Source organism: Hyperolius riggenbachi, chromosome 5 (genome assembly GCF_040937935.1).
Source record: "Hyperolius riggenbachi isolate aHypRig1 chromosome 5, aHypRig1.pri, whole genome shotgun sequence".
NCBI lineage: Eukaryota > Metazoa > Chordata > Amphibia > Anura > Hyperoliidae > Hyperolius > Hyperolius riggenbachi.
Window position 1 is genome coordinate 204,356,446 of NC_090650.1, and position 20,582 is coordinate 204,377,027.

The 20,582-nt window shown below is 44.9% G+C and overlaps 1 protein-coding gene across 9 annotated transcripts in view; it reads left to right on the forward strand.

The window, feature by feature from the left end:
- The window catches only part of TRIO (trio Rho guanine nucleotide exchange factor), a 322,942-nt gene that overhangs the window by 51,204 nt on the left and 251,156 nt on the right, over positions 1 to 20,582 (forward strand). For all 9 annotated transcript variants that reach the window (XM_068236605.1, XM_068236606.1, XM_068236608.1 and 6 more), the window contains exons 2-3: positions 12,309 to 12,383; positions 14,591 to 14,705. In XM_068236605.1, the coding sequence (XP_068092706.1) occupies positions 12,309 to 12,383; positions 14,591 to 14,705 (190 nt within the window). The remainder of the gene's footprint in view (positions 1 to 12,308; positions 12,384 to 14,590; positions 14,706 to 20,582) is intronic.

Sequence of the window (20,582 nt, forward strand, 5' to 3'; positions counted from 1 at the left end):
AGTGGTACCTACATCTGTGAATTGGTCCCTCAGGAGATTATATTACAAGCCACATAGTATAATGACATCTACATATGAGTCCCTGACCATGAGAATCAGTTAATGATTTTATTTGCTCTGTGTTTAGTTGCACCTTACAGTTTGTAGCAGATTTCCATGCATGCTGCAGTGGGAATTTCCTTCACCTTCTCCATTCATCCCCTTGCCTTTTATATGAATATGAAATCCATGCAGTGGTCCCATGGGGAGGGAGACGATAGTCAAGTTATAGCCTGATTCAGAAATCGCATACAGGGACTAAAGTGAGCCTGGTTTGTGAAAGCAGACAGTAATAAGGCTGTGTAACTTACTACCAAATAGTGATGCAGTGATCTCCCTACAGCATCTCTTTAAAGTGATATGAAACTTAAATTTTATCTACGGTCTAAAGCAGTAAACACAGCAAAAAACAAATAGGAAAAAATACATAATGATTTTCATGTTACTGGAAGGGTTAATAATTCAACTTCTATGTCAATTTTAAGGCTAATTGAAAATATGCAGCACCATGCAATATGTTGGCGCTTTATGAATCAATATTGCTGCTGCCAGCCAATATGATCAGATTGTGTTGAAGTTTAGAGTTGGAAGTTTCTGATATTTTTGCCAAAACTTAAAAGATTAGCCCCATGCTTGTTTCTGGTGTGATTTAGACACTACTGCAGCCAAATAGATCAGGCAATGAGTATTGTTTAATGAGAAATGTGGCTGCCTCCATATGTCTCTCACCTTGGGTTTCTTTAACTCCGTTGAGTTGCATGCTAGATAAATCACGTTTTGCAGTCAAATGGAAAGTCCCGCACCTTATCCATTGCTGTGGTGAAACCTATAAATAAGTTAATGACTTGTGGAAAAAATTGCTATAAGCACAGATAGAAGAAAGCCTCAGCTTGATAAGTGTATTCTTAACTTGGCAAATTATATTGCCTATTGATTTGTGTTCCCTTTCCTTTCAATGAGCGTTTGATTATTTTGAATACACGGAATTGTTCATTTTACTTCTTTGTACTTGTTGCGCTTTCTCCTCGTTGCATCGGGATATGTGCACATTACACCTTGTATTGTTACCTTTGTACACTGGATATGTTAAAATAGTATCTCCTAAGCATATGCATTGTTTTTCCTTGCATGCACCACAGCTACCTATGTTCTCAGACCTCTAACTTGAATGTACTTATCAGGAGCCAGTGTGATTGACTTCTGATCCTGTGAGCACTATGAACTAATCCAAGTAAACACAGGGTGAAAATTATAAAAATATGGTCTGGCCGTTAAAGAGAAACTCCAACCTAGAATTGAACTTTATCCCAATCAGTAGCTGATACCCCCTTTTACATGAGAAATATAATTTTCACAAACAGACCATCAGGGGGCGCTGTGTGACTGATTTTGTGCTGAAACTCCTCCCACAAGAAGCTCTGAGTACCGCGGTACTCTGGGCAAACTGCCACAATGTAACAATGTTCACAGACAGGAAATGGCTGTTTACAGCTGTCTGTAACAGCCAGAACAGCTAGAAACAGCTACATAACCTGCCCACAGTAAAAATGTCACCATGTAATACATGTCAGAATGTGAATCTGGGAGAGGAAAGATTTTACAATGAGCAAACACTGACTAAATCATTTATACATAATTATGTTAAAAAATGAAGCACTTTTTTTTACTACATTATTTTCACTGGAGTTCCTCTTTAAAGTGGATCAGAGATGAAAAACTAACTATAGCAAGTAATTTGTCTATATATCTTATCTAAAGTTTAGATGGTTTACACAGTAAATCTAGCTGCAAACAGCTTCAACAGTAAATGATTATTTCTTCCTGTGATAAAATGTAAGCAGCCATTGTCGTCATTACACAGCCGCGCCGCTTTTGCATATCCACCTCTCAGCCTTTGAAAACTCTGCTCCACTCTCTACCCCCTTGCCTCTGAAATCTCAGCAGCTCTGGTAAGCTCAGCAGTGGCTAGTAATGTCACCGCCGCCTCCTTCGGGAAAAGCCTCCTCTTCCCCAGACTGAGTTCCCATGAGCACTTGCTACATGGGACTCAGAATGCCTAGGTGCTGGAGGAACTGTGGGTGCGGCTTGTTTAGTTTATAGGAATTTAGGGCATTAAAAAAAAATAATGCCCTATAAAATATAAATGTGCACAATTATGAAATGTGTAAAAGTTTATCTTGAAGGGAGCAGAGTGGGTTAGTACTGAGGAGTGGTCATTAACTCCGTACTTGGTATTATGAATAATATGGAGCCTTTAAACTTGTGGCTGCGCCAGGACAGGTTAACTCATCCTTGTAGCCGCCTATAGCCGATGGGCTCCATGTCGTTTTCCATTTCTCCAATGCTTCCTACTTCAAAACTGAAAGTAGTAAGTATTGGAGTGATATGGAACAGGATTGAACATGATGTAGAACACATCAGCTATAGGTGAAAACAAGGCTGAGTTAACCCCCCCCCCCTTCCCCGGGTAGACTTGGGTATAATATTGTGATGTAGCCTGAGGTTCTCCCGTATTCCCCCAATATAACTAGCTAGGGTGACCCTCCTCCAGTGCTAGTTAGCTAGAGGTGCCCCCCCCACCCTGAATAAGCAACCGCAGTAGCCCCCGTATCAGCCAGATGTAGCCCCCCAGTATAGGTAGCCAGAGAGCCACTCGTGTGGATAGCCCTCATGTAGCTAAATGGGAAACACCCCCAGTTTAGCCTGAGAGCCCCCCATTAAGCCAGAGAGCTCCCCTTTTAGGTAGTATCCCCATCTCCCTGTGCGCTGTCCCGCTCCGTCTACCCCTAGAAACGTGCATGGTCCACCCCCTATCTGATGCCAAACACTAAGGGCTAGAACTCTTCAGGAGCTATTTCAGTGGTACTTTGGAATCACTGGTGATTCCACATAAGCAATTTCAATTTCCTCAAATCCCAATCACAGGTCCTGAAACATTTATGGAGCAATTTCCCTCCAATACAAAGTTTAGGATTGCTCTAAAGTCACTTTTCAGTTGCTGTAGAAAGATTTTTGCTGTGATTTTATTATCCATAACTACCCATAACCACAAAAAAAATTGCTGGCATTTGCGCTCAAAAATAACTAGAAATTAATCCAGAAAATGCTACTAAAAACTCTACAAAGAGCACATAGCACTTACGATTTGTAGTGGACCCCAGTTCTAACCAGTGTAATTCTAGAAGAAAGGAAGCGCTCTATAGTGCAATGTAAAGTTATACTCACAAGATGTGAATGGTTAAAATCGCTCATCAGCGGTACAGTCCACCGCTACACTCTCAGGCAGATGGGCAACAACGCGCTGTGGCCGGCAGCGCGTTCTCCGATGCTTGGGGAAGCCGTCTCGTTGTGGGAGTGGGCGTGACTGTGGATTCAGCGTGCGTATGGCGTCATTACGCGTTTCGGCGCTCTGCGCTTTCGTCAGATGCTAACCAGTGTAATCCCTGCTAAAATCTCAGATGTAGTTTTCTGCTGAAAACCAGAGGCACCAGGAAGTAATATTTTGGCAGAGCTTCAGGTTATTATTGCTTTACTGTGACATGAGTAGAAAAACTCCCTCCACTGCTGCATTGTCCAGACTCTGCCAGCTGAAAGAAGGCCAGTAGAGCCTGGTTTCTGCAGACCTTGCTCTTGCTTTGCATCTGCAGATAGCAGCACTGTCTATTACTTCTAGCCAGCTCGCAACCCGCAAACCCATATGCATGAATTTCCTACAAAAGTGTGATGACAGTGTGAATTGTAGATTTCACAATATAGATCTCCCCAGAATTTTTTTTATGTATGTGTGTATTTATCGCTGGTCATTACTTAAAGAGACACTTAAGCCAGAAAAAGTTTTACTCGCCTGGGGCTTCTACCAGCCCCCTGCAGCAGTCCTGTGCCCTCGCAGCCACTCACTAATCCTCTGGTCCCCCGCTGCCAGCTAGTTTCGTTTTTCCGCACTCCTGCCTGTAATTGGCGCTATTGCGGGCCGCAACGCGTACAAAAATACGCTTTGCCGCATTACGAACGCATAGATATGCGGCAACGCATATTTTTGTACCCGTTGCGGCCCGCAAAAGCGCTAGTTACAGGCGGGAATGCGGAAAAAGCTACGCGTGGCCAGTCCTGACGGGCCTGTCGGCAAAAACGAAACTAGCTGGCAGCGGGGGACCAGAGGCTTAGTGAGTGGCTGCGAGGGCACAGGACTGCTGCAGGGGGCTGGTAGAAGCCCTAGGTGAGAAAAACTCATTTTTTTTTCTGGCTTAAGGTTCACTTTAAGGTTACAGACAGTATTTAGGGGTGACATACAGCAATAAGACAGTACAGGAATACATGGAAACAGATCATGCAGCACAGTATGAGTACAAAGGAAATGCTTAGATGGGAGCATGGAGATTAGGCAAGTAGAGTTCACTCAGATCCATAGGATGGGTGTACAGTAATGGAGGTGCATGATCAGGTAGGACACAAATGGAGGAGGATCCTGCTGAAGTCTTACAACCTGGAGGGAGAGGTAGGGACACAAAAGGTGGGGGACCAGAGTTCAGCTGCAGGGTTAGAACACCAGTTAGGGCTGTAGGCCAGAGTGAAAAGGTGTTTTTAGGGCCTTCTTGAAGATGTTGGAGGGGCAACCCTAATGGGGGATGTAGGGAGTTCCATAGTGTTGAAGACGCTCTTGAGAAGTCCTGGAGCCGTGCATGGGACTGGGTTAATACCGGGGGGGGGGGGTGTTTCAAGCGTACTTCATTGGAGGAGCGAAGTGAGTGGCTAGCTGTGTACCTCCTGATTAGGATCGGAAATGTCGGTTGGGCGGGTTTTGTGGACAGATTTGTAGGCCAGACACTATCTTGAATCTGATTCTGGACTGGATAGGAAGCCAGTGGAGGGATTCACAGAGGGGAGCCACCATGATGGGGCAATGGGAGGAGTGGATAATTCTGGCTGCCGCATTCATGATGGACTGCAGTGGGGCAATTCGGGTCATAGGGAGACCAGACAGAAGGGGATTGCAGTAATCAAGGCTGGAAAGGTATGAGGGCATGGATGAGGAGTTTGGTGGTGATAGAGGTCAGGAAAGGGTGGATCTTGCAGATGTTACGGAGGTGGAAGTTGTAGGACTTTGTGAGGTTTTGAATGTGGGGGGTAAAAAGTGTGGAGTCCAGGGTGACACCCAGACAGCGGGCTTGAGAGGTAGGGTGAATAGTAGTGTGGTTAAAACTCAACACACACCATACAATATTGGTTGTACAGATTTACCAAATCTATGTAGTATAAAGCTCAACACACACCATACAATCTTGGTTGTACGGACTTACCAAATCTATGTAGTATAAGGGCCAACAGATTGAAAAATACCTTGAATGATTGATTGAATAAGCTCTTATGCTACATGAAAGTGGTAAGATTTAACATCCAAGATTGTATGATGTGTGTTGAGTCTAACAGTGACATGCTCATCTGGGGGGGTCAGGGATGGCGATGGTGGGAAGATCATGAATTCCATTTGGTCCAGGTTTAGTTTCAGGAACCCAGCGGACATCCAGGAGGAGATGGCTAATAGGCAGGAGGAGACTACCATAGGATAGTGGTGGATAGGTCAGGGGTGTGGAGGTAGATCTGGGTGTGGTTTCTATACAGATGATAGTTAAAACTTATGGAGGAGATAACCTTGCTAATGGAGGATGTGTATCGGGAGAACAGTAGGGGGCCAAGGACCAGGCCTTGGGGGACACCCACCGAGGGGTGGTTGGGGGTGTATGAGGACTCATTGAAGGTCGTGAAGGAGAGATAGCATGAGTACCAGGCCAGGGCGAGGTCATGAATGCCCATGGACTGGATGGACTGGAGGAGTAGGGGATGGTCCACTGTGTCAAAAAGCTGCTGAAAGGTCAAGGAGGAGGAGAATGGAGTATTTGCCTTCAGCTTTAGCTAAGGCGCGGTCATTGACCACTTTGAGAGCTTTTTCCGTTGAGTGGGCAGGCCGAAATCTAGATTGTAGTGGGTCCAGTAGGGAGTTGGCATTGAGTTACTAAGTCAGGGACTTGTGAACCACACACTCAAGGAGTTTTGAGGGAGATAGGGCAGTACTTGGAGGGTAGTGAGGGGTGTGACAGATCCGTTGGACATAACGTGATGCATGCAGTGGGCTACCTCACAAAGCGAACGGTAACCATTGTAGTGAACAATCTTTTGTATGTACTGTATGCTTAATAGAAAGACCACTCTGAAAACACGATTGATTTTCTGCAGACAGTTTTTCATATATTGTGAGCAAAAGTCTTAAGCCTCGTCCTCGCCACCCAACGTTGATGACGGTCGTTAAGCGACGTCTATTTCTGTATGCGACTTTATACGACGGGAGCGTACGGGAAGTCAAGTGATCATGGTACTTTGTGCAGAGTTGTCTGGCATGTTAAACAGGGCTGTGGAGTCAGTACAAAAATCCGACTCAAAAACGACTCAGACTCCTCAGGTTAGAATTCCTCCGACTCCTCTAATTTGCATATTACAATTTTGTTGATTGAAAGTATGTAACATGAAATGCATCTCTTAACTGCCAACACTTAGGAATTTTAAAATACAACTGAAGTGAGAGGGATATGGAGGCTGCCATATTTATTCCCTTTTAAACAATACCAGTTACCTGGCTAGCAGGCTGATCTTCTGCCTCTTTTAATCATAGACTAAAACTAGTCCTTGGTAAGAGTACTTGTAGAAGACTGGAACAAAGAACATCTATCAGGCCCTAGGCAATGTGACTGTGAGTACATGTAAGAGTGATGTACAGATACTCTGCAGGGGAATGATGGGATTCTTCCTCTAATACACATTCTTCAAGCACAATCTGAACATGGATCAGGGCCTAGGCCAGTGATGGCTAACCTTGTAGTTCCACAACAGCTGGAGTGCCAAGTCCCATGAGGCATTGCAAATACTCTGACAGCTCTAAGCATAACTTGGGGAGGCAGATGCATGATGGGATTTGTAGTTTTGTCACAGCTAGAGTGCCAAGGTTAGCCATCACTGCCCTAGGCAATATAACTGTGGGTACATGTAATCGTGATATGCAGGTACTCTGCAGGAGAATGAGGCGATTCTTCCTCTATTACATTCTTCATGTACAATCTGCATATGTAGAGTATAGTACTACTGTGTAATAGGGCTGCACGGTTTTTCGGTTTAAAACCGAAACCGCGGTTCGTGGCAAGACGATCTGCTGATCGTCAGTACCATCGTTTTTTTCGGTCTTTTGTTTAATACTTTGCTTCTGGCCCCGCTGTGCGCGGATTGGCCAGAAGCAGTGAATATGTATGAGAGTTAATGAGCGGGGGGGCGGATCCACTCCAGCGAGCGGCCGGGCACATACAGCATTACCAATCACTGGCTAGCATGGAATGACGGCAGCGGTAGGCGGAGCTGTATGCTCTGTACAGCTCCGCCTACCACTGCCGTCATTCCATCGCTAGCCAGTGATAGGTAATGCTGTATGATGTGCCTGGCCGCTCGCTCTAGTGGATCCGCCCCCCGCTCATTAACGCTCATACATATTCACTGCTTCTGGCCCCGCTGTGCGCGGATTGGCCAGAAGCAGTGAATATGTATGAGTGGTAATGAGCGGGGGGCGGATCCACTAGAGCGAGCGGCCAGGCACATCATACAGCATTACCTATCACTGGCTAGCGATGGAATGACGGCAGTGGTAGGCGGAGCTGTACAGAGCATACAGCTCCGCCTACCGCTGCCGTCATTTAATCGCTAGCCAATGATTGGTAATGCTGCATGTGCCCGGCCGCTTGCTGGAGTGGATCCGCCCCCCCTTCCCCGCTCATTAACTCTCATACATATTCACTGCTTCTGGCCAATCCGCGCACAGCGGGGCCAGAAGCAAAGTATTGCGGACAGGACCGGGCAGTGCGGACCAACCTCTTCCACCCCCCCCCCCCCCCCCCCAGCATTTGAAAAAAAAATCGGGGAAAAATCGAAATTGCAATTTCTGAGAGAAAAATCGCAATTTCGATTTTTCCCTAAAATCGTGCAGCCCTACTGTGTAACAAAGTAAACCTGAGACAAATTAAATAAAAGTTTTATAAATACCTGGGGCTTCCTCCAGCCCCCGTCAGGCTAATCAGTCCCTCGTTGTCCTCCTCCACCACCTGGATCTTCTGCTATGAGTCCAGGTACTTGAGCCAGTCGGGCGTAGTGCGCATGCACACACTGCTGCTGGGAGCGTACTACACCTGTGCAGCACTATTGCACAGGTGCAGAATGTTCCTGGCTGTGGGAGCTGCACGCGGCCGGACTGCGCTGACTTACCGGGACTCATAGCAGAAGATCCAGGTGGCGTAGGGAGACAGCGACTGCATTCGCCTGAAGGGGGCTGGAGGAAGCCCCAGGTATGTATAAAACTTTTCTTTTCATCCTTCAGGTACCCTTTAATTCGTAGCCACCAAACCAAGTTAAAACAAATTATCAAATTATTTGATTTCATGATCAAAGGGAGTGCGTGCATACATGCATACATAGGAGGCGAGCCAACGACAGTTGGTTGCTCACCAAAACTAGCCGGGTGGAGCAGTCGGCTAAAAGAGCCTGGGGAGAACACTGATGTACATTGTGTGTGTGTGTATACACTGCAATACATACTGCAAATGTTATAACAAACACATTACTTTCAGTGATGGGCTCATGAGTATTAACGAGTGGCTAACCACTGGAATTCATGGTGTAAATGAGCCTTAATGCCTCAGGTGTGCGGCGGTGAAATAAGGGGCTATTTACCCATAAGCCGTGGTATCATGTGCATTCCAAATGGCTTGCTCGCGTCCTTTTGAACGCGTTGCAAGCCTCACCACGGCGCTTTAAGTACACCTGAAGTCATGTAAAAGGAACCTCAGTAAGGGGGAAGCCTCTGGATAGTCCAGAGGCTTCGTTAGTCTTCTTTTGCTCCTCCTGCCCTGCGTTGATGGCCTCTAACAGTGTTTATCAACATTATTTTTGTATGTACCCCTTTTGAAATCCTGTGCTCAAAAATTACCCCTTGATATAGTAGAGACCATATCAAGTACCCCTGGACACATATAAATTTAATAGTTGTTACGCATTATTTCTAAACAGTTTCCACGCATTTACTATTGCTTTTAGTTAGCTAAATTACTAATTTGACATTGTCATTTATATAGGGTTATAATTTTCTAATACTCTAAATTTGTTACACCTAATTAACTACATCAAGCCCTAGTATCTCCTGGACCCATCAGAAGTACCACGTTGGATTACGTGTACCACTGGTTGTGAACCTAGGCTGTAGTCATTAAATTCAAAGACTGCATGCAGCTGTGCTTCTGTGATGTACTATGGAGCTGCTCATGCATAGCTCTTTTCTCTATGCAGGAGCGGCTCTGTGCTGCTGCATGTCTGTGTGCCTGCATAGTGCAGCAATGCTCGTACATGGAGGGAAATGCAGCTGGAAGCAATCTTTAGTGATGGTGAAATTGTTACACATGACAGGGGTGTACTTGGCTAATGGCCCATACTCACGGGCAGCAAATGTTGCCTGTCGCCAGCACACGTGAGCGTGTGGGCGACAGGCCGGCGACAGCTTCTCGCCAGGTCCCTCCGCGTGCACACGCGGAAGAGGGACCAGCGGCATGACGGAAGCTTTCGCCGACGTTCCTCCTCCCCCCGCCGGAAGCTCGCCGGAAGCTCTGTGTACCTCAATAGAGGTTGCTGTCGCTAGTCCGCGTACTCACGCGGACTAGCGACAGCTGCTGCGGAGTTGCGGCGGCGACTGTCGCCAGGCGATTGAACTTTTCAATCGCCTGGCGACATCAGCGACGGGCGACAGTTCGGGGTGCGCACCCGTTGCGGGCGACAGTTCGGGGTGCGCGCGGCCCATACTCATGGGCGACCTGTCGCCGCAACGCGCGCGCCGCGTGTTGAGGCGACAAAAGTCCCTCGTGAGTATGGGCCATAACACTTTCATTATTAAAGGGCTACATGCTGTTACTGTATAACTTTTGAGAAACCCCTTTCTAGAGAAGTCTTCTGTATTTGAAAAAAAAAAAACCATATACTTTTTTTTAAGTTTACATTATGTTGGTAATGGTGCATGTCTCTTTGATCTCAGGATAGTTCACCAATGCTGTGTTTCATTAGTTTCTAAAAACCTAAATTAATCAAAACTAACAGCTTCATTTTAATTCTCCAAAAAGGAAAGGAAAATATGCATTCAGTCTATAATATACAAGGGTGATCAAATTGAATTGAATTTGACTAGGTTGTACAGGTAAGCTTTCTCACTAAATAAATGTGGGAGGACTTTGTAAAATCTGATTACATGGTGCATGGCCAGCCTAACCAGTTTTTTCACTCACTGAACTGAGCTATTACTGGTGTTTCTCACAGAGCAGAAAGGGTGTTTATAGCTTGCAGGTACAACTTATGAGCTGTGTAACTTGTCATACCATGTTGCATTCGGAGCATAGTGAAGTCACTCATTGAAACCTCACAAAATAAATATATTATTCACCTAGAAACAGTCATTATTTGTGCAGCAAAAAAAAAACAAACGATTGGTTCAAACGATGGCCAGGGGCCCCAGACCTCTCTTACTGGCCGGGGCCCCAAGGTCAACATATGCGATACCTGGAGGGGAGTGCAGGTGGGCCCCGGACCTCTCGCACCCAGGCTCTGGACCTCTCACATCCAGAAAGCCCACCAACACTGCCTCCATACTGAATGCTAAATTTGACACACACAAGTAATAAAACGGCAGTGCATGCATCCAGCTACATTTAAATGGCCAGCAAGCGCTCGTCAGCCAATCAGGATGCACTGTCATACACCCTTTACCTGCCATACCACATCTAGCAGCCATTAGCATTCAGGTGGGAGGCTTCAGTTGGACGCAATCGTAAGATTGCGTCACTAGCAGGAGGTCCAGAGCCTGGGTGTGAGAGGTCCGGGCCCACCTGCACTCCCCTCCAGGTATCGCATGTTGGCCTTGGGACCCCGGCCAGTGAGAGAGGTCTGGGGCCCCTTGCCATCGTGTGAACCAATCGTGTGTTTTTAAACGTTTTTTTTTCAGCTCTAAGACACTGCGGACAGGTGAGTGGTTAGGGAGGGACCCCCGTGGGAGGGATGCCTGCACGGGGCGGTCCTGCTAGTGACGCAATCTTGTGATTGCGTCCAACTGAAGCCTCCCACCTGAATGCTAATGGCTGCTAGATGTGGTATGGCAGGTAAAGGGTGTATGACAGTGCATCCTGATTGGCTGACGAGCGCCTGCTGGCCATTTAAATGTAGCTGGATGCATGTACTGCTGTGTTCTATTGCTTGTGTGTGTCATTATTTGTGCAGCCACAGAAAAATAAAGGAGACCGCTCAAATTTCAAGCAAACGTGAAGTAAAAATGCCCATACGAAATAAGTAATTTTATCTGCACATCTTGTCCTAAGTAGGACTTTCATGAAGCATACCTTCTGTATGCAAAATTGTACCCAGTTGAGGGTTGTAAACAGTTGCCACCTAATTGAAGACACTTTGAAATAAAACCAGACTTGTGATACATTGATCAGTTATGAGCTTTGCCACAAAAAAGTTTTCCTATGGCAGCACCATTGTCATAATATATAGATACATGAACAAACCCAAACGTTCACAGTGTCAAAAATCATGATTGTATAAGTAGCCAGAAGAGGAGGGATGATGACTGCACAAGTAGGGGAATAACTGGCTTGGTTGTTGCTACTGCTTAAAGGGACTCCGAGCTCATCTAAAAAATAAAAGTTGTACTCACCAGGGGCTTTCTCCAGCCCAGTGCTGGTCGGGAGGTCCCACGCCGGCGTCCTGGCTCCTCTCCTTCTCCCCGCTCCGGAATGGCTGACAGGCCGCAGCCCGGGCGACACTCTCCCGAGTGTCAGGCTGCTCCTTCCGCATATGACGCGGATTACGTCACACGCCGGCCGCCTCGCGTCATCACGGCGGCCGGCGTGTGACGTAATCCGCGTCATATGCGGAAGGAGCAGCCTGACACTCGGGAGAGTGTCGCCCGGGCTGCGGCCTGTCAGCCATTCCGGAGCGGGGAGAAGGAGAGGAGCCAGGACGCCGGCGTGGGACCTACCGACCAGCACTGGGCTGGAGAAAGCCCCAGGTGAGTACAACTTTCATTTTTTTGATGAGCTCGGAGTCACTTTAAAGCTCTAATATACTGGATTGTTTGTTTCTTTAACGCTATAGTGCTAAGCAATAATGGCTAATTTGTTTTACTTTTTTTCTTCTTTTGCTAGGACTTCAAAGGAATGATGGTTTAAAAGCTGTGGAGATATTGCCTATTTTGAAAGAAAAAGTTGCTTATTTGTCTGGTAAGTCAACTGTTTAACATCTACCGTATATAGTCGCTTACAAGCAGACCCACGTATAAGCTGAGGTACCCACTTGTCCTCCAGAAATCAGGTAAAAAATGATTGATAAGCCGATGGTGGGAAATGCAGCAGCTCCTGAGTTGGAACTGACAAGTGTGCAGGAGCCAGCACCATACCTCTAGTAATTATACTAGAATAGTTAGACTCTAAATGACGTGTGTCTCTTTTGTACATGATCTTCTCAAAAAATTAGCATATTGTGATAAAGTTCATTATTTTCTGTAATGTACTGATAAACATTAGACTTTCATATATTTTAGATTCAAATACACACAACTGAAGTAGTTCAAGCCTTTTATTGTTTTAAGATTGATGATTTTGGCATACAGCTCATGAAAACCCAAATTTCCTATCTCAAAAAATTAGCATATTTCATCCGACCAATAAAAGAAAAGTGTTTTTAAAACAAAATAAGTCAGCCTTCAAATAATTATGTTCAGTTATGCACTCAATGCTTGGTCGGGAATCCTTTTGCAGAAATTACTGCTTCAATGCGGCGTGGCATGGAGGCAATCAGCCTGTGGCACTGCTCAGGTGTTATGGAGGCCCAGGATGCTTTGATAGCGGCCTTAAGCTCATCCAGAGTGTTGGGTCTTGCGTCTCTCAACTTTCTCTTCACAATATCCCACAGATTCTCTATGGGGTTCAGGTCAGGAGAGTTAGCAGGCCAATTGAGCACAGTAATACCATGGTCAGTAAACCATTTACCAGTGGTTTTGGCACTGTGAGCAGGTGCCAGGTCGTGCTGAAAAATTAAATCTTCATCTCCATAAAGCTTTTCAGCAGATGGAAGCATGAACCCACTTTTGAACCAGAAACAGCGGCAGAAGCGCCTGACCTGGGCTACAGAGAAGCAGCACTGGACTGTTGCTCAGTGATCCAAAGTACTTTTTTCGGATGAAAGCAACTTTTACATGTCATTCGGAAATCAAGGTGCCAGAGTCTGGAGGAAGACTGGGGAGAGGGAAATGCCAAAATGCCTGAAGTCCAGTGTCAAGTACCCACAGTCAGTGATGGTCTGGGGTGCCATGTCAGCTGCTGGTGCTGGTCCGCTGTTTCATCAAGGGCAGGGTCAATGCAGCTAGCTATCAGGAGATTTTGGAGCACTTCATGCTTCCATTTTGTCATATTACTGCTACAAACATGAATCAATTTTATTGGAATTCCACGTGAAAGACCAATACAAAGTGGTGTGCACACGAGAAGTGGAACGAAAATCATACATGATTCCAAACATTTAAAAAAAACAATAAAAAAAACTGCAAAGTGGGGTGTGCGTAATTATTCAGCCCCCTGAGTCAATACTTTGTAGAACCACCTTGTTTTTTATTCAAACTGATTTATATTATATATTAACCTCTTCTAACGAGCTGTTCTGAGCTGTTTGTGTGCTTGAAGCACAGAGAGCTTCACAGAGAGCTCCTTTTCACTTGTTACACTGTGTTTACACGCATTGTAACAACATTGGAATGTAAACAACGATACTGTTATCTCCAGTTTGGATGCGGATTTGAAGCTGAGTAGCAGGACAAAGTGCTTTGATTAATAATCTCAGTGATGTGATGAAAATTTTGAACCTTATTTCTTCTATCCTATAAGTTCCTATAGCTGTTCTAATGTTCCCTGTCTTACTGCAGCCTTTCCTAGTTGCACAGTGGCTGTGTTATCTCTGTTATATGATCTAATCTTCTCTCCTCTGTCGGGCTCAGGCAGTCAGGCTGGAATGTGCTGTGCTGCTTGTGATTGGATAGAAGCTATACACACCCTCTCCAGGCTCCCTGCACACTCTGTATGACTCACACACTGATCTACTCTCAGCCTATCACTTGCTATGTCTTTTGTTTGTAAACACTGCATAAAATGGCAATTACAAGCCAGGATTGCAGCAGGGAGTGTCAGAAATAGCACAGAGGGGCCCAGGAGAACATAATGAATAGAATGGTATGCTTTTTATTGTAAGAATTTTAGAGTACAGATATATAATATACTTTTCATTTGGTAATTTCTTCAGTACTACTTGTTAATTTGTTATAAAACATTTAACACAATAGTTTTATCCAGAATAAGTTATTCTGGGGTGTTCTGGAAGAGTTTATTTGAGATTTTGTGCATTTCTTTAAATATTCTGTTCATCTGTATTTTTATAGGTGGCAGAGATAAGCGAGGAGGACCGATTTTAACATTTCCTGCACGAACCAATCATGACAGAATAAGACAAGATGATCTCCGAAGACTCATATCATATCTGGCCTGTATACCTAGGTTAGATCCATTTATTTTCTATATTTATGTGCTATTTAAATAAACAATGCTTCCAGCTATTGAAGACCTAGTTCTGGGTCATTTTTTTTATAAATGCATGAACTAGAAATTTAATTAACAAAGTGCTCTGTTTTGCAATAGCATGCAATTTTTTGAAAAAGAGATGATTAGGTTGAATGACCTTTTACTGCAATTCATGCTGCAGTAGTGCATAGCTTTTCACCACTGACGGACTGATGCCGCCTTTCTCCCCCTTATTGAGAGCTTTCTAAAATGGTATCCGCTAGAACCACTCTTTGGTTGCAGTAGTTTTTCTTTTCAGCTAATGGTGGCATGAAATGGCGTGATATAATATGACAGTTGTGTAAGTTCGTTTTTCATTTTTAAATATTAATCTGCTTAGTTATGAGACAAATCAGCATTTTTTTAAAGTGGAGAAAAAGGGGTTAATTTCTGGTGTTCCATGGGTCCAAATGTTAATATCCACTTTGAATCACTCCATTCTCAGAGTTTGCCTTGCTTTTAATCTCTAAACAATTTTACTTGTTGACAACTTGGTTCATTATTTCCTTTTGAATGTTGTGTATTTACTTTTTGTGGGGAAAGTAAAAATGTTGTTGTTTATCTAAAGTATGGGTATACTGATTATCTTTGCTTATTTAATATGGAGGCTGCCATATTTATTTCCTTTTAACCAACACTAATTGCCTGGCATCCATTGTATTTGAATCACACACTTGAAACAGCAAGCAGCAAATGTAGTCAGACTTCAGTCAGAAACATCTGACCTGTATGCTTGTTCAGGGTGTAAATGATCATTATGGGTTATCCGATACAATGGCCTCAATTCACTAAGTTTTATCAAACGTTTGGTAATTTACCTCATGGGTAAAATCTAATTTTGAATTTAGGAAGGTGTTATATATTTATTGAATGTTTTATCGATAAAATGTTCAATAAATCTATAACACCTTAGTGAATTTAATATTAGATTTTACCCATGAGGTAAATTATCAAACGTTTGATAGTGTTTGATAAAGCTTAGTAAATTGAGGCCAATGCAGTTGGCTACAGTTGCATAGCTTCTCCTTAATCACCTTAAACGAAATCCACCTGTTGTTGCTTAAACTGACCAGCCTGTTCAGCATCAAAGGATCACCAGAGAGCAAATGAAAAAGCATATAGACAGTCAGCAAAGCACATTTGCCTCAAAGCAAAACATATGCAGTAGAGCAGTATGCAGCAAGGCAGGGCTTATTGCACACACTGTGCATCTCACCCAGCCAGATGACGGTCTCAAAGCAAGTCATGAGGTAGATGTGGATGCTACTGCGACAGTGTTCTATTTTTTCCAGCCGGGTGGCATGAAAAAGTAGTCGGGTGGGGAGCAAGTGGAGAATGCATGGACAGTGCAACTCTGCTTACAGCATAGGAGAAGGATGAGGAGGCAAGCAGACGACAGCCAGGTGCTCACCAAAATTAGCCTGGCGGAGCGCTCGGCTAAAAGAGCCTGGGGAGAGCATTGTACGGTGTTGGTTTAAATGAAATTAATAAATCATGTACCACCCAAAATGTTTCCTCCTTCACTACTTGCCTAGAGACCCCGAAGAGCTCTGTTGATATGTATGGATTTTTTTAAATAACTGTATGGCTTCTATAATACGATGCGGTTTGTGTATTTTTTTTGTAAATGCCTGTGCTTGAATTGCTGCTCTTTTCAGGTTTACATAGTGAGGAAGGGTTAGAACCTTTTCCAGTTTGTTACTGCTATCTGCTTTCTTGTAGAAATCTGCTTGCTTCCTGTCCTTGAGAAGCCAGCAGTTTCAGTATGAACCCATGACAGGGAAGGGACTGATCAAATACAGTAATAAAAAAATATTTGCTTTTGTTGTTCTCCTTTAGCGATCTAACACTATCTGCACTAATAGTGAGTAACAATTTCATGAACAGTGAAACAGACTGCAGTAACTGCCAAAAAGGTTGTCAGCCTAGTCTACTGTATCCAGCATTAAAATACCTTGGCTGGTGTTGGACTTCAATGCTTTCTGTTGAGCTTTTTTCTGTTTCTCATTGGGGGTTTTCTGGAATAAATCACACTCTGCTTTCTTCTGAACGCTATTCATAAGTTTAGGGATTGACATAATACTGCTGAGTGCATTAGAATAACATCCACTTTGTTCTGCTTGTGTTGTATCGAGTATTAATTGAGTTAGAATTGAGGGTACTAGTATGGAGTTACGAGGACTGAATGCATAGTGGATATTTACTGCTAGAGCAGTCAGGTCTGCAGCTAGATTTCTAAGGCAGAATGAATAGTCTTTAGAGGAGTAAAGCAACACCGAATATGATTTTGCCTTCTTAAAACAGATTTTTTTGTTTTGCCCGTTTTAAGTAGGAAAAATTATATGCGGTGTTGCTTTCTGGTTAGAGTGCTTTTTGGTTTCTTTTAGTCCCTTACATTATCCTATTGGTTTTGGGTCATTATGAGCTATCTGGGTATTCTGTATTACTGGTCCAAGCCCTTTTCCATATAGACATATCAACCTCTGCCATGCACTGATGGGGACCAGAAAGTCTGAAAGAGCTGTATACATGTTGCGTTAATTTGGATTTGTTAAATGTATAAGCTATAGGCTCACTTAATGTCAGCGGTTCTGGATGTGTGCATGGCTTTCAGGGATGTAAGGAGATGATTTGCTTATACAGGAGTGATGCATCATGGGAATACAGTTACTCACTTAAAGCTGAATTATTATAAATATCTTCTGTTTTAATAAAGCAAAATTAGATCCAACTGCAGAAACTGTCTTCGGTGGTGGTTCAAAGTTGTTTTTGTGACACCAGGCTGTCTTGGGTCAAAGATGGCCAACTCATGGAAGTCCATAGACATTACATGACATGGTATCCTCACCCCATGTCATGAGCTTGAACTTGTGGCTAGACAAAGTTCCATATGTGAACTGATGATGATGTAAAATGTGTATTATACATTACACAATGTTGACAATCTACACTTGAATGCTTTCATTGGAGGTCAAATAGTAAGTTCAGCATTTTAGACTGCAGATTCTGGTAGTATTCATATGTCATATGTCTAGCTCAGTGCTGTCCAACTTCATGGGCATGGAGGGCCATTTTTTTTCAGACCCCATGGTGGAGGGCCGACTGTTCTTGCTAGAGCCGCAGACACCCCCTCTCCCCCCTCCCCCCGGGAAAAAAAATGCAATTAAAGAACAATTAGATTGGCAGCACTTTCCACAAAATGCAATTCAAGATTTCGGTGAAGTTGTGTGCCCGAAAAACATGAGAGTTCCGTTGTGTACGGGCGCCGCGCCGAAAAATGGGTGTGGCCATGGACCAGAATGTGGGTGTGGCCACGGGTGCAGACAAATTTACATGAACTTAGCACTGTGGGACATTAGATTAGGACAGTGGTGGCAAACCTTTTGGAGGCAGAGTGCCCAAACTGCAACCCAAAAGTCACCTTATCTATCTATCCGATATCTATCGCAAGGTGGCAACAGCAATTTAAACTACATACAAACGTTTTAACTCATACATGAACATTATGGAAAAGCCAAGTTGAAAATAAACTGTGAAGATAAACAATTTCATCCATCCTACTCCTGAAAAATGTATTTTTTTTTTTTAGAACCTCCCAGTTTTATTTTCCATTTTAAAAAGCTAAAAAAGTAGGTTTAATGCGGTTGTCTCATATGATGATGATGATTCAGCTTTTCCCATAGTCTCGCAGTTAGCAATCATGTGACCCCCAACAAGACAAATTCAGCAATCATGAGGCCCCCAACAAGACACATTCAGCAATCATGATGCCCCCAACAAGATAAATTTAGCAATCATGAGGCCCCCAACAAATCATGAGGCTCCCAACAAGACATATTCAGCAATCTTGAGGCCCCCAACAAGCCAAATTCAGCAATCATGATGCCCCCCAACACGACAAATTCAGCAGTCATGAGGCACATAAATAGACAGCGTTTCACATAAATAGGCAGAATGCACCTTTAATATGGTAGACACCTCTCACCTGGCTTCTAAATTCTCCTCTACGGGCTGCTGTGCCTGGCTGGCCTGGCAATACTGTTTTTGGCCGGATTGGGGATGATGTGTGGGCTGAAAGGCCTTGCGGTGATGCTGTGGCCGGGCTGGAGGTGATGCTGTGGTGTGGCCAGATGAGCTAGTGACAGGTGTCCCCCCAGATGAGGTAGTGACAGGTGCCCCCCCCCCCAGTTAGATAGTGACAGGTGCCCCCTCAGCTGAGGTAGTGACAGGTGCCCCCCCTAGTTAGATAGTGACAGGTGCCCCCCCCCCTAGTTAGATAGTGACAGGTGCCCCCCTAGTTAGTGACAGGTGACCCCCAGCCTAGTTAGTGACAGGTGACCCCCTAGTTAGATAGTGACAGGTGCCCCCCTAGTTAGATAGTGACAGGTGCCCCCCCCAGTTAGATAGTGACAGGTGCCCCCCCCAGTTAGATAGTGACAGGTGCCCCCCAGCCTAGTTAGATAGTGACAGGTGCCCCCCCAGCCTAGTTAGATAGTGACAGGTGCCCCCCAGCCTAGTTAGATAGTGACAGGTGTGAACCGCCCCCCCCCCCGTTAAATAGCGAGAGGTGTCCAGCGCCTCCTAGCCGCGTTACCTCTGCCGTGTGCTGCCTTCTCCTGTGTCCCCGCTGCCTGTGTCCCCGCTGCTTCACACTCACAGCTCAGACCTCACAGATCGCGGCGACTGAAGCAAGGAGAGTGCGCATAGCACCCGCGCGGCTGAACTTCACATGCGGAAGTGACTAATGAAGTCACTTCCGCATGTGACGTACTCCGTATGTATGCGGGTACCATGCGCACTCTCCTTGCTTCAGTCGCCGCGATCTGTGAGGTCTGAGTTGTGAGTGTGAAGCAACGGCAGCGGGGACACAGGCAGCGGGGACAAGGCCACTATAGGAGGGAGCAGGCATGGCGTCCATAGCGCAAGCCATGCCTGCACCTCAGAGAGAAGAGCGGGCCGCAGCAGGAGGCCTGGCGGGCCGCCAGTTGGACAGCGCTGGTCTAGCTGATCAGGAAACCCACCCACCTTTGTAAGCAAAAATGGCTGAAGTCTAAGGGAAAAAAGTAACTGCGGATACATAGGTTGATTTCCTAACAATTGAGAACCCTGGAAAACAAACCTAATCCAACAAAACCGGGCTAGGTTTTGGAAACCTTGCCTGCTTTTTACAGTTCTCACATCATTTATTTCAGTATATAGAGATGGCTGCTGGTAGGTTAGATCATTAGAGTTTCTGCTGCTGCAGGCACTTAAAGCTGCAGAAACTTTTATCACGTTGAATTGAACATCTATGGTTCACAATTCCTGTTAAATTCCAGGATTGTGGGCAATTACATTTCAAAATGTATACTGTACTTATCTGTCATAAATCATCTCTCCTCCTCTGTTTCTGCCTCCAAATGCACTGGCTTCTAAATGCCAGGTGTGCGCACATGGTGACAGGCCAGCTGAGCACACATGGGGACATGCCAGGTCTTTGCACATGCTAGAGCCAATAAAACCACAGAGCAACAACCTTGCACATAGGGACACTCCAAGTGTGTGCACATGTGGATATGCCAGGTGGGTGCACATGTGGATATGCCAGGTGGGTGCACATGTGGATATGCCAGGTGGGTGCACATGGGGACTTGCTAGGTGTTTGCACATGGGGACTTGCTAGGTGTTTGCACATGGGGACTTGCTAGGTGTTTGCACATGGGGACTTGCTAGGTGTTTGCACATGGGGACTTGCTAGGTGTTTGCACATGGGGACTTGCTAGGTGTTTGCACATGGAGACTTGCTAGGTGTTTGCACATGGGGACTTGCTAGGT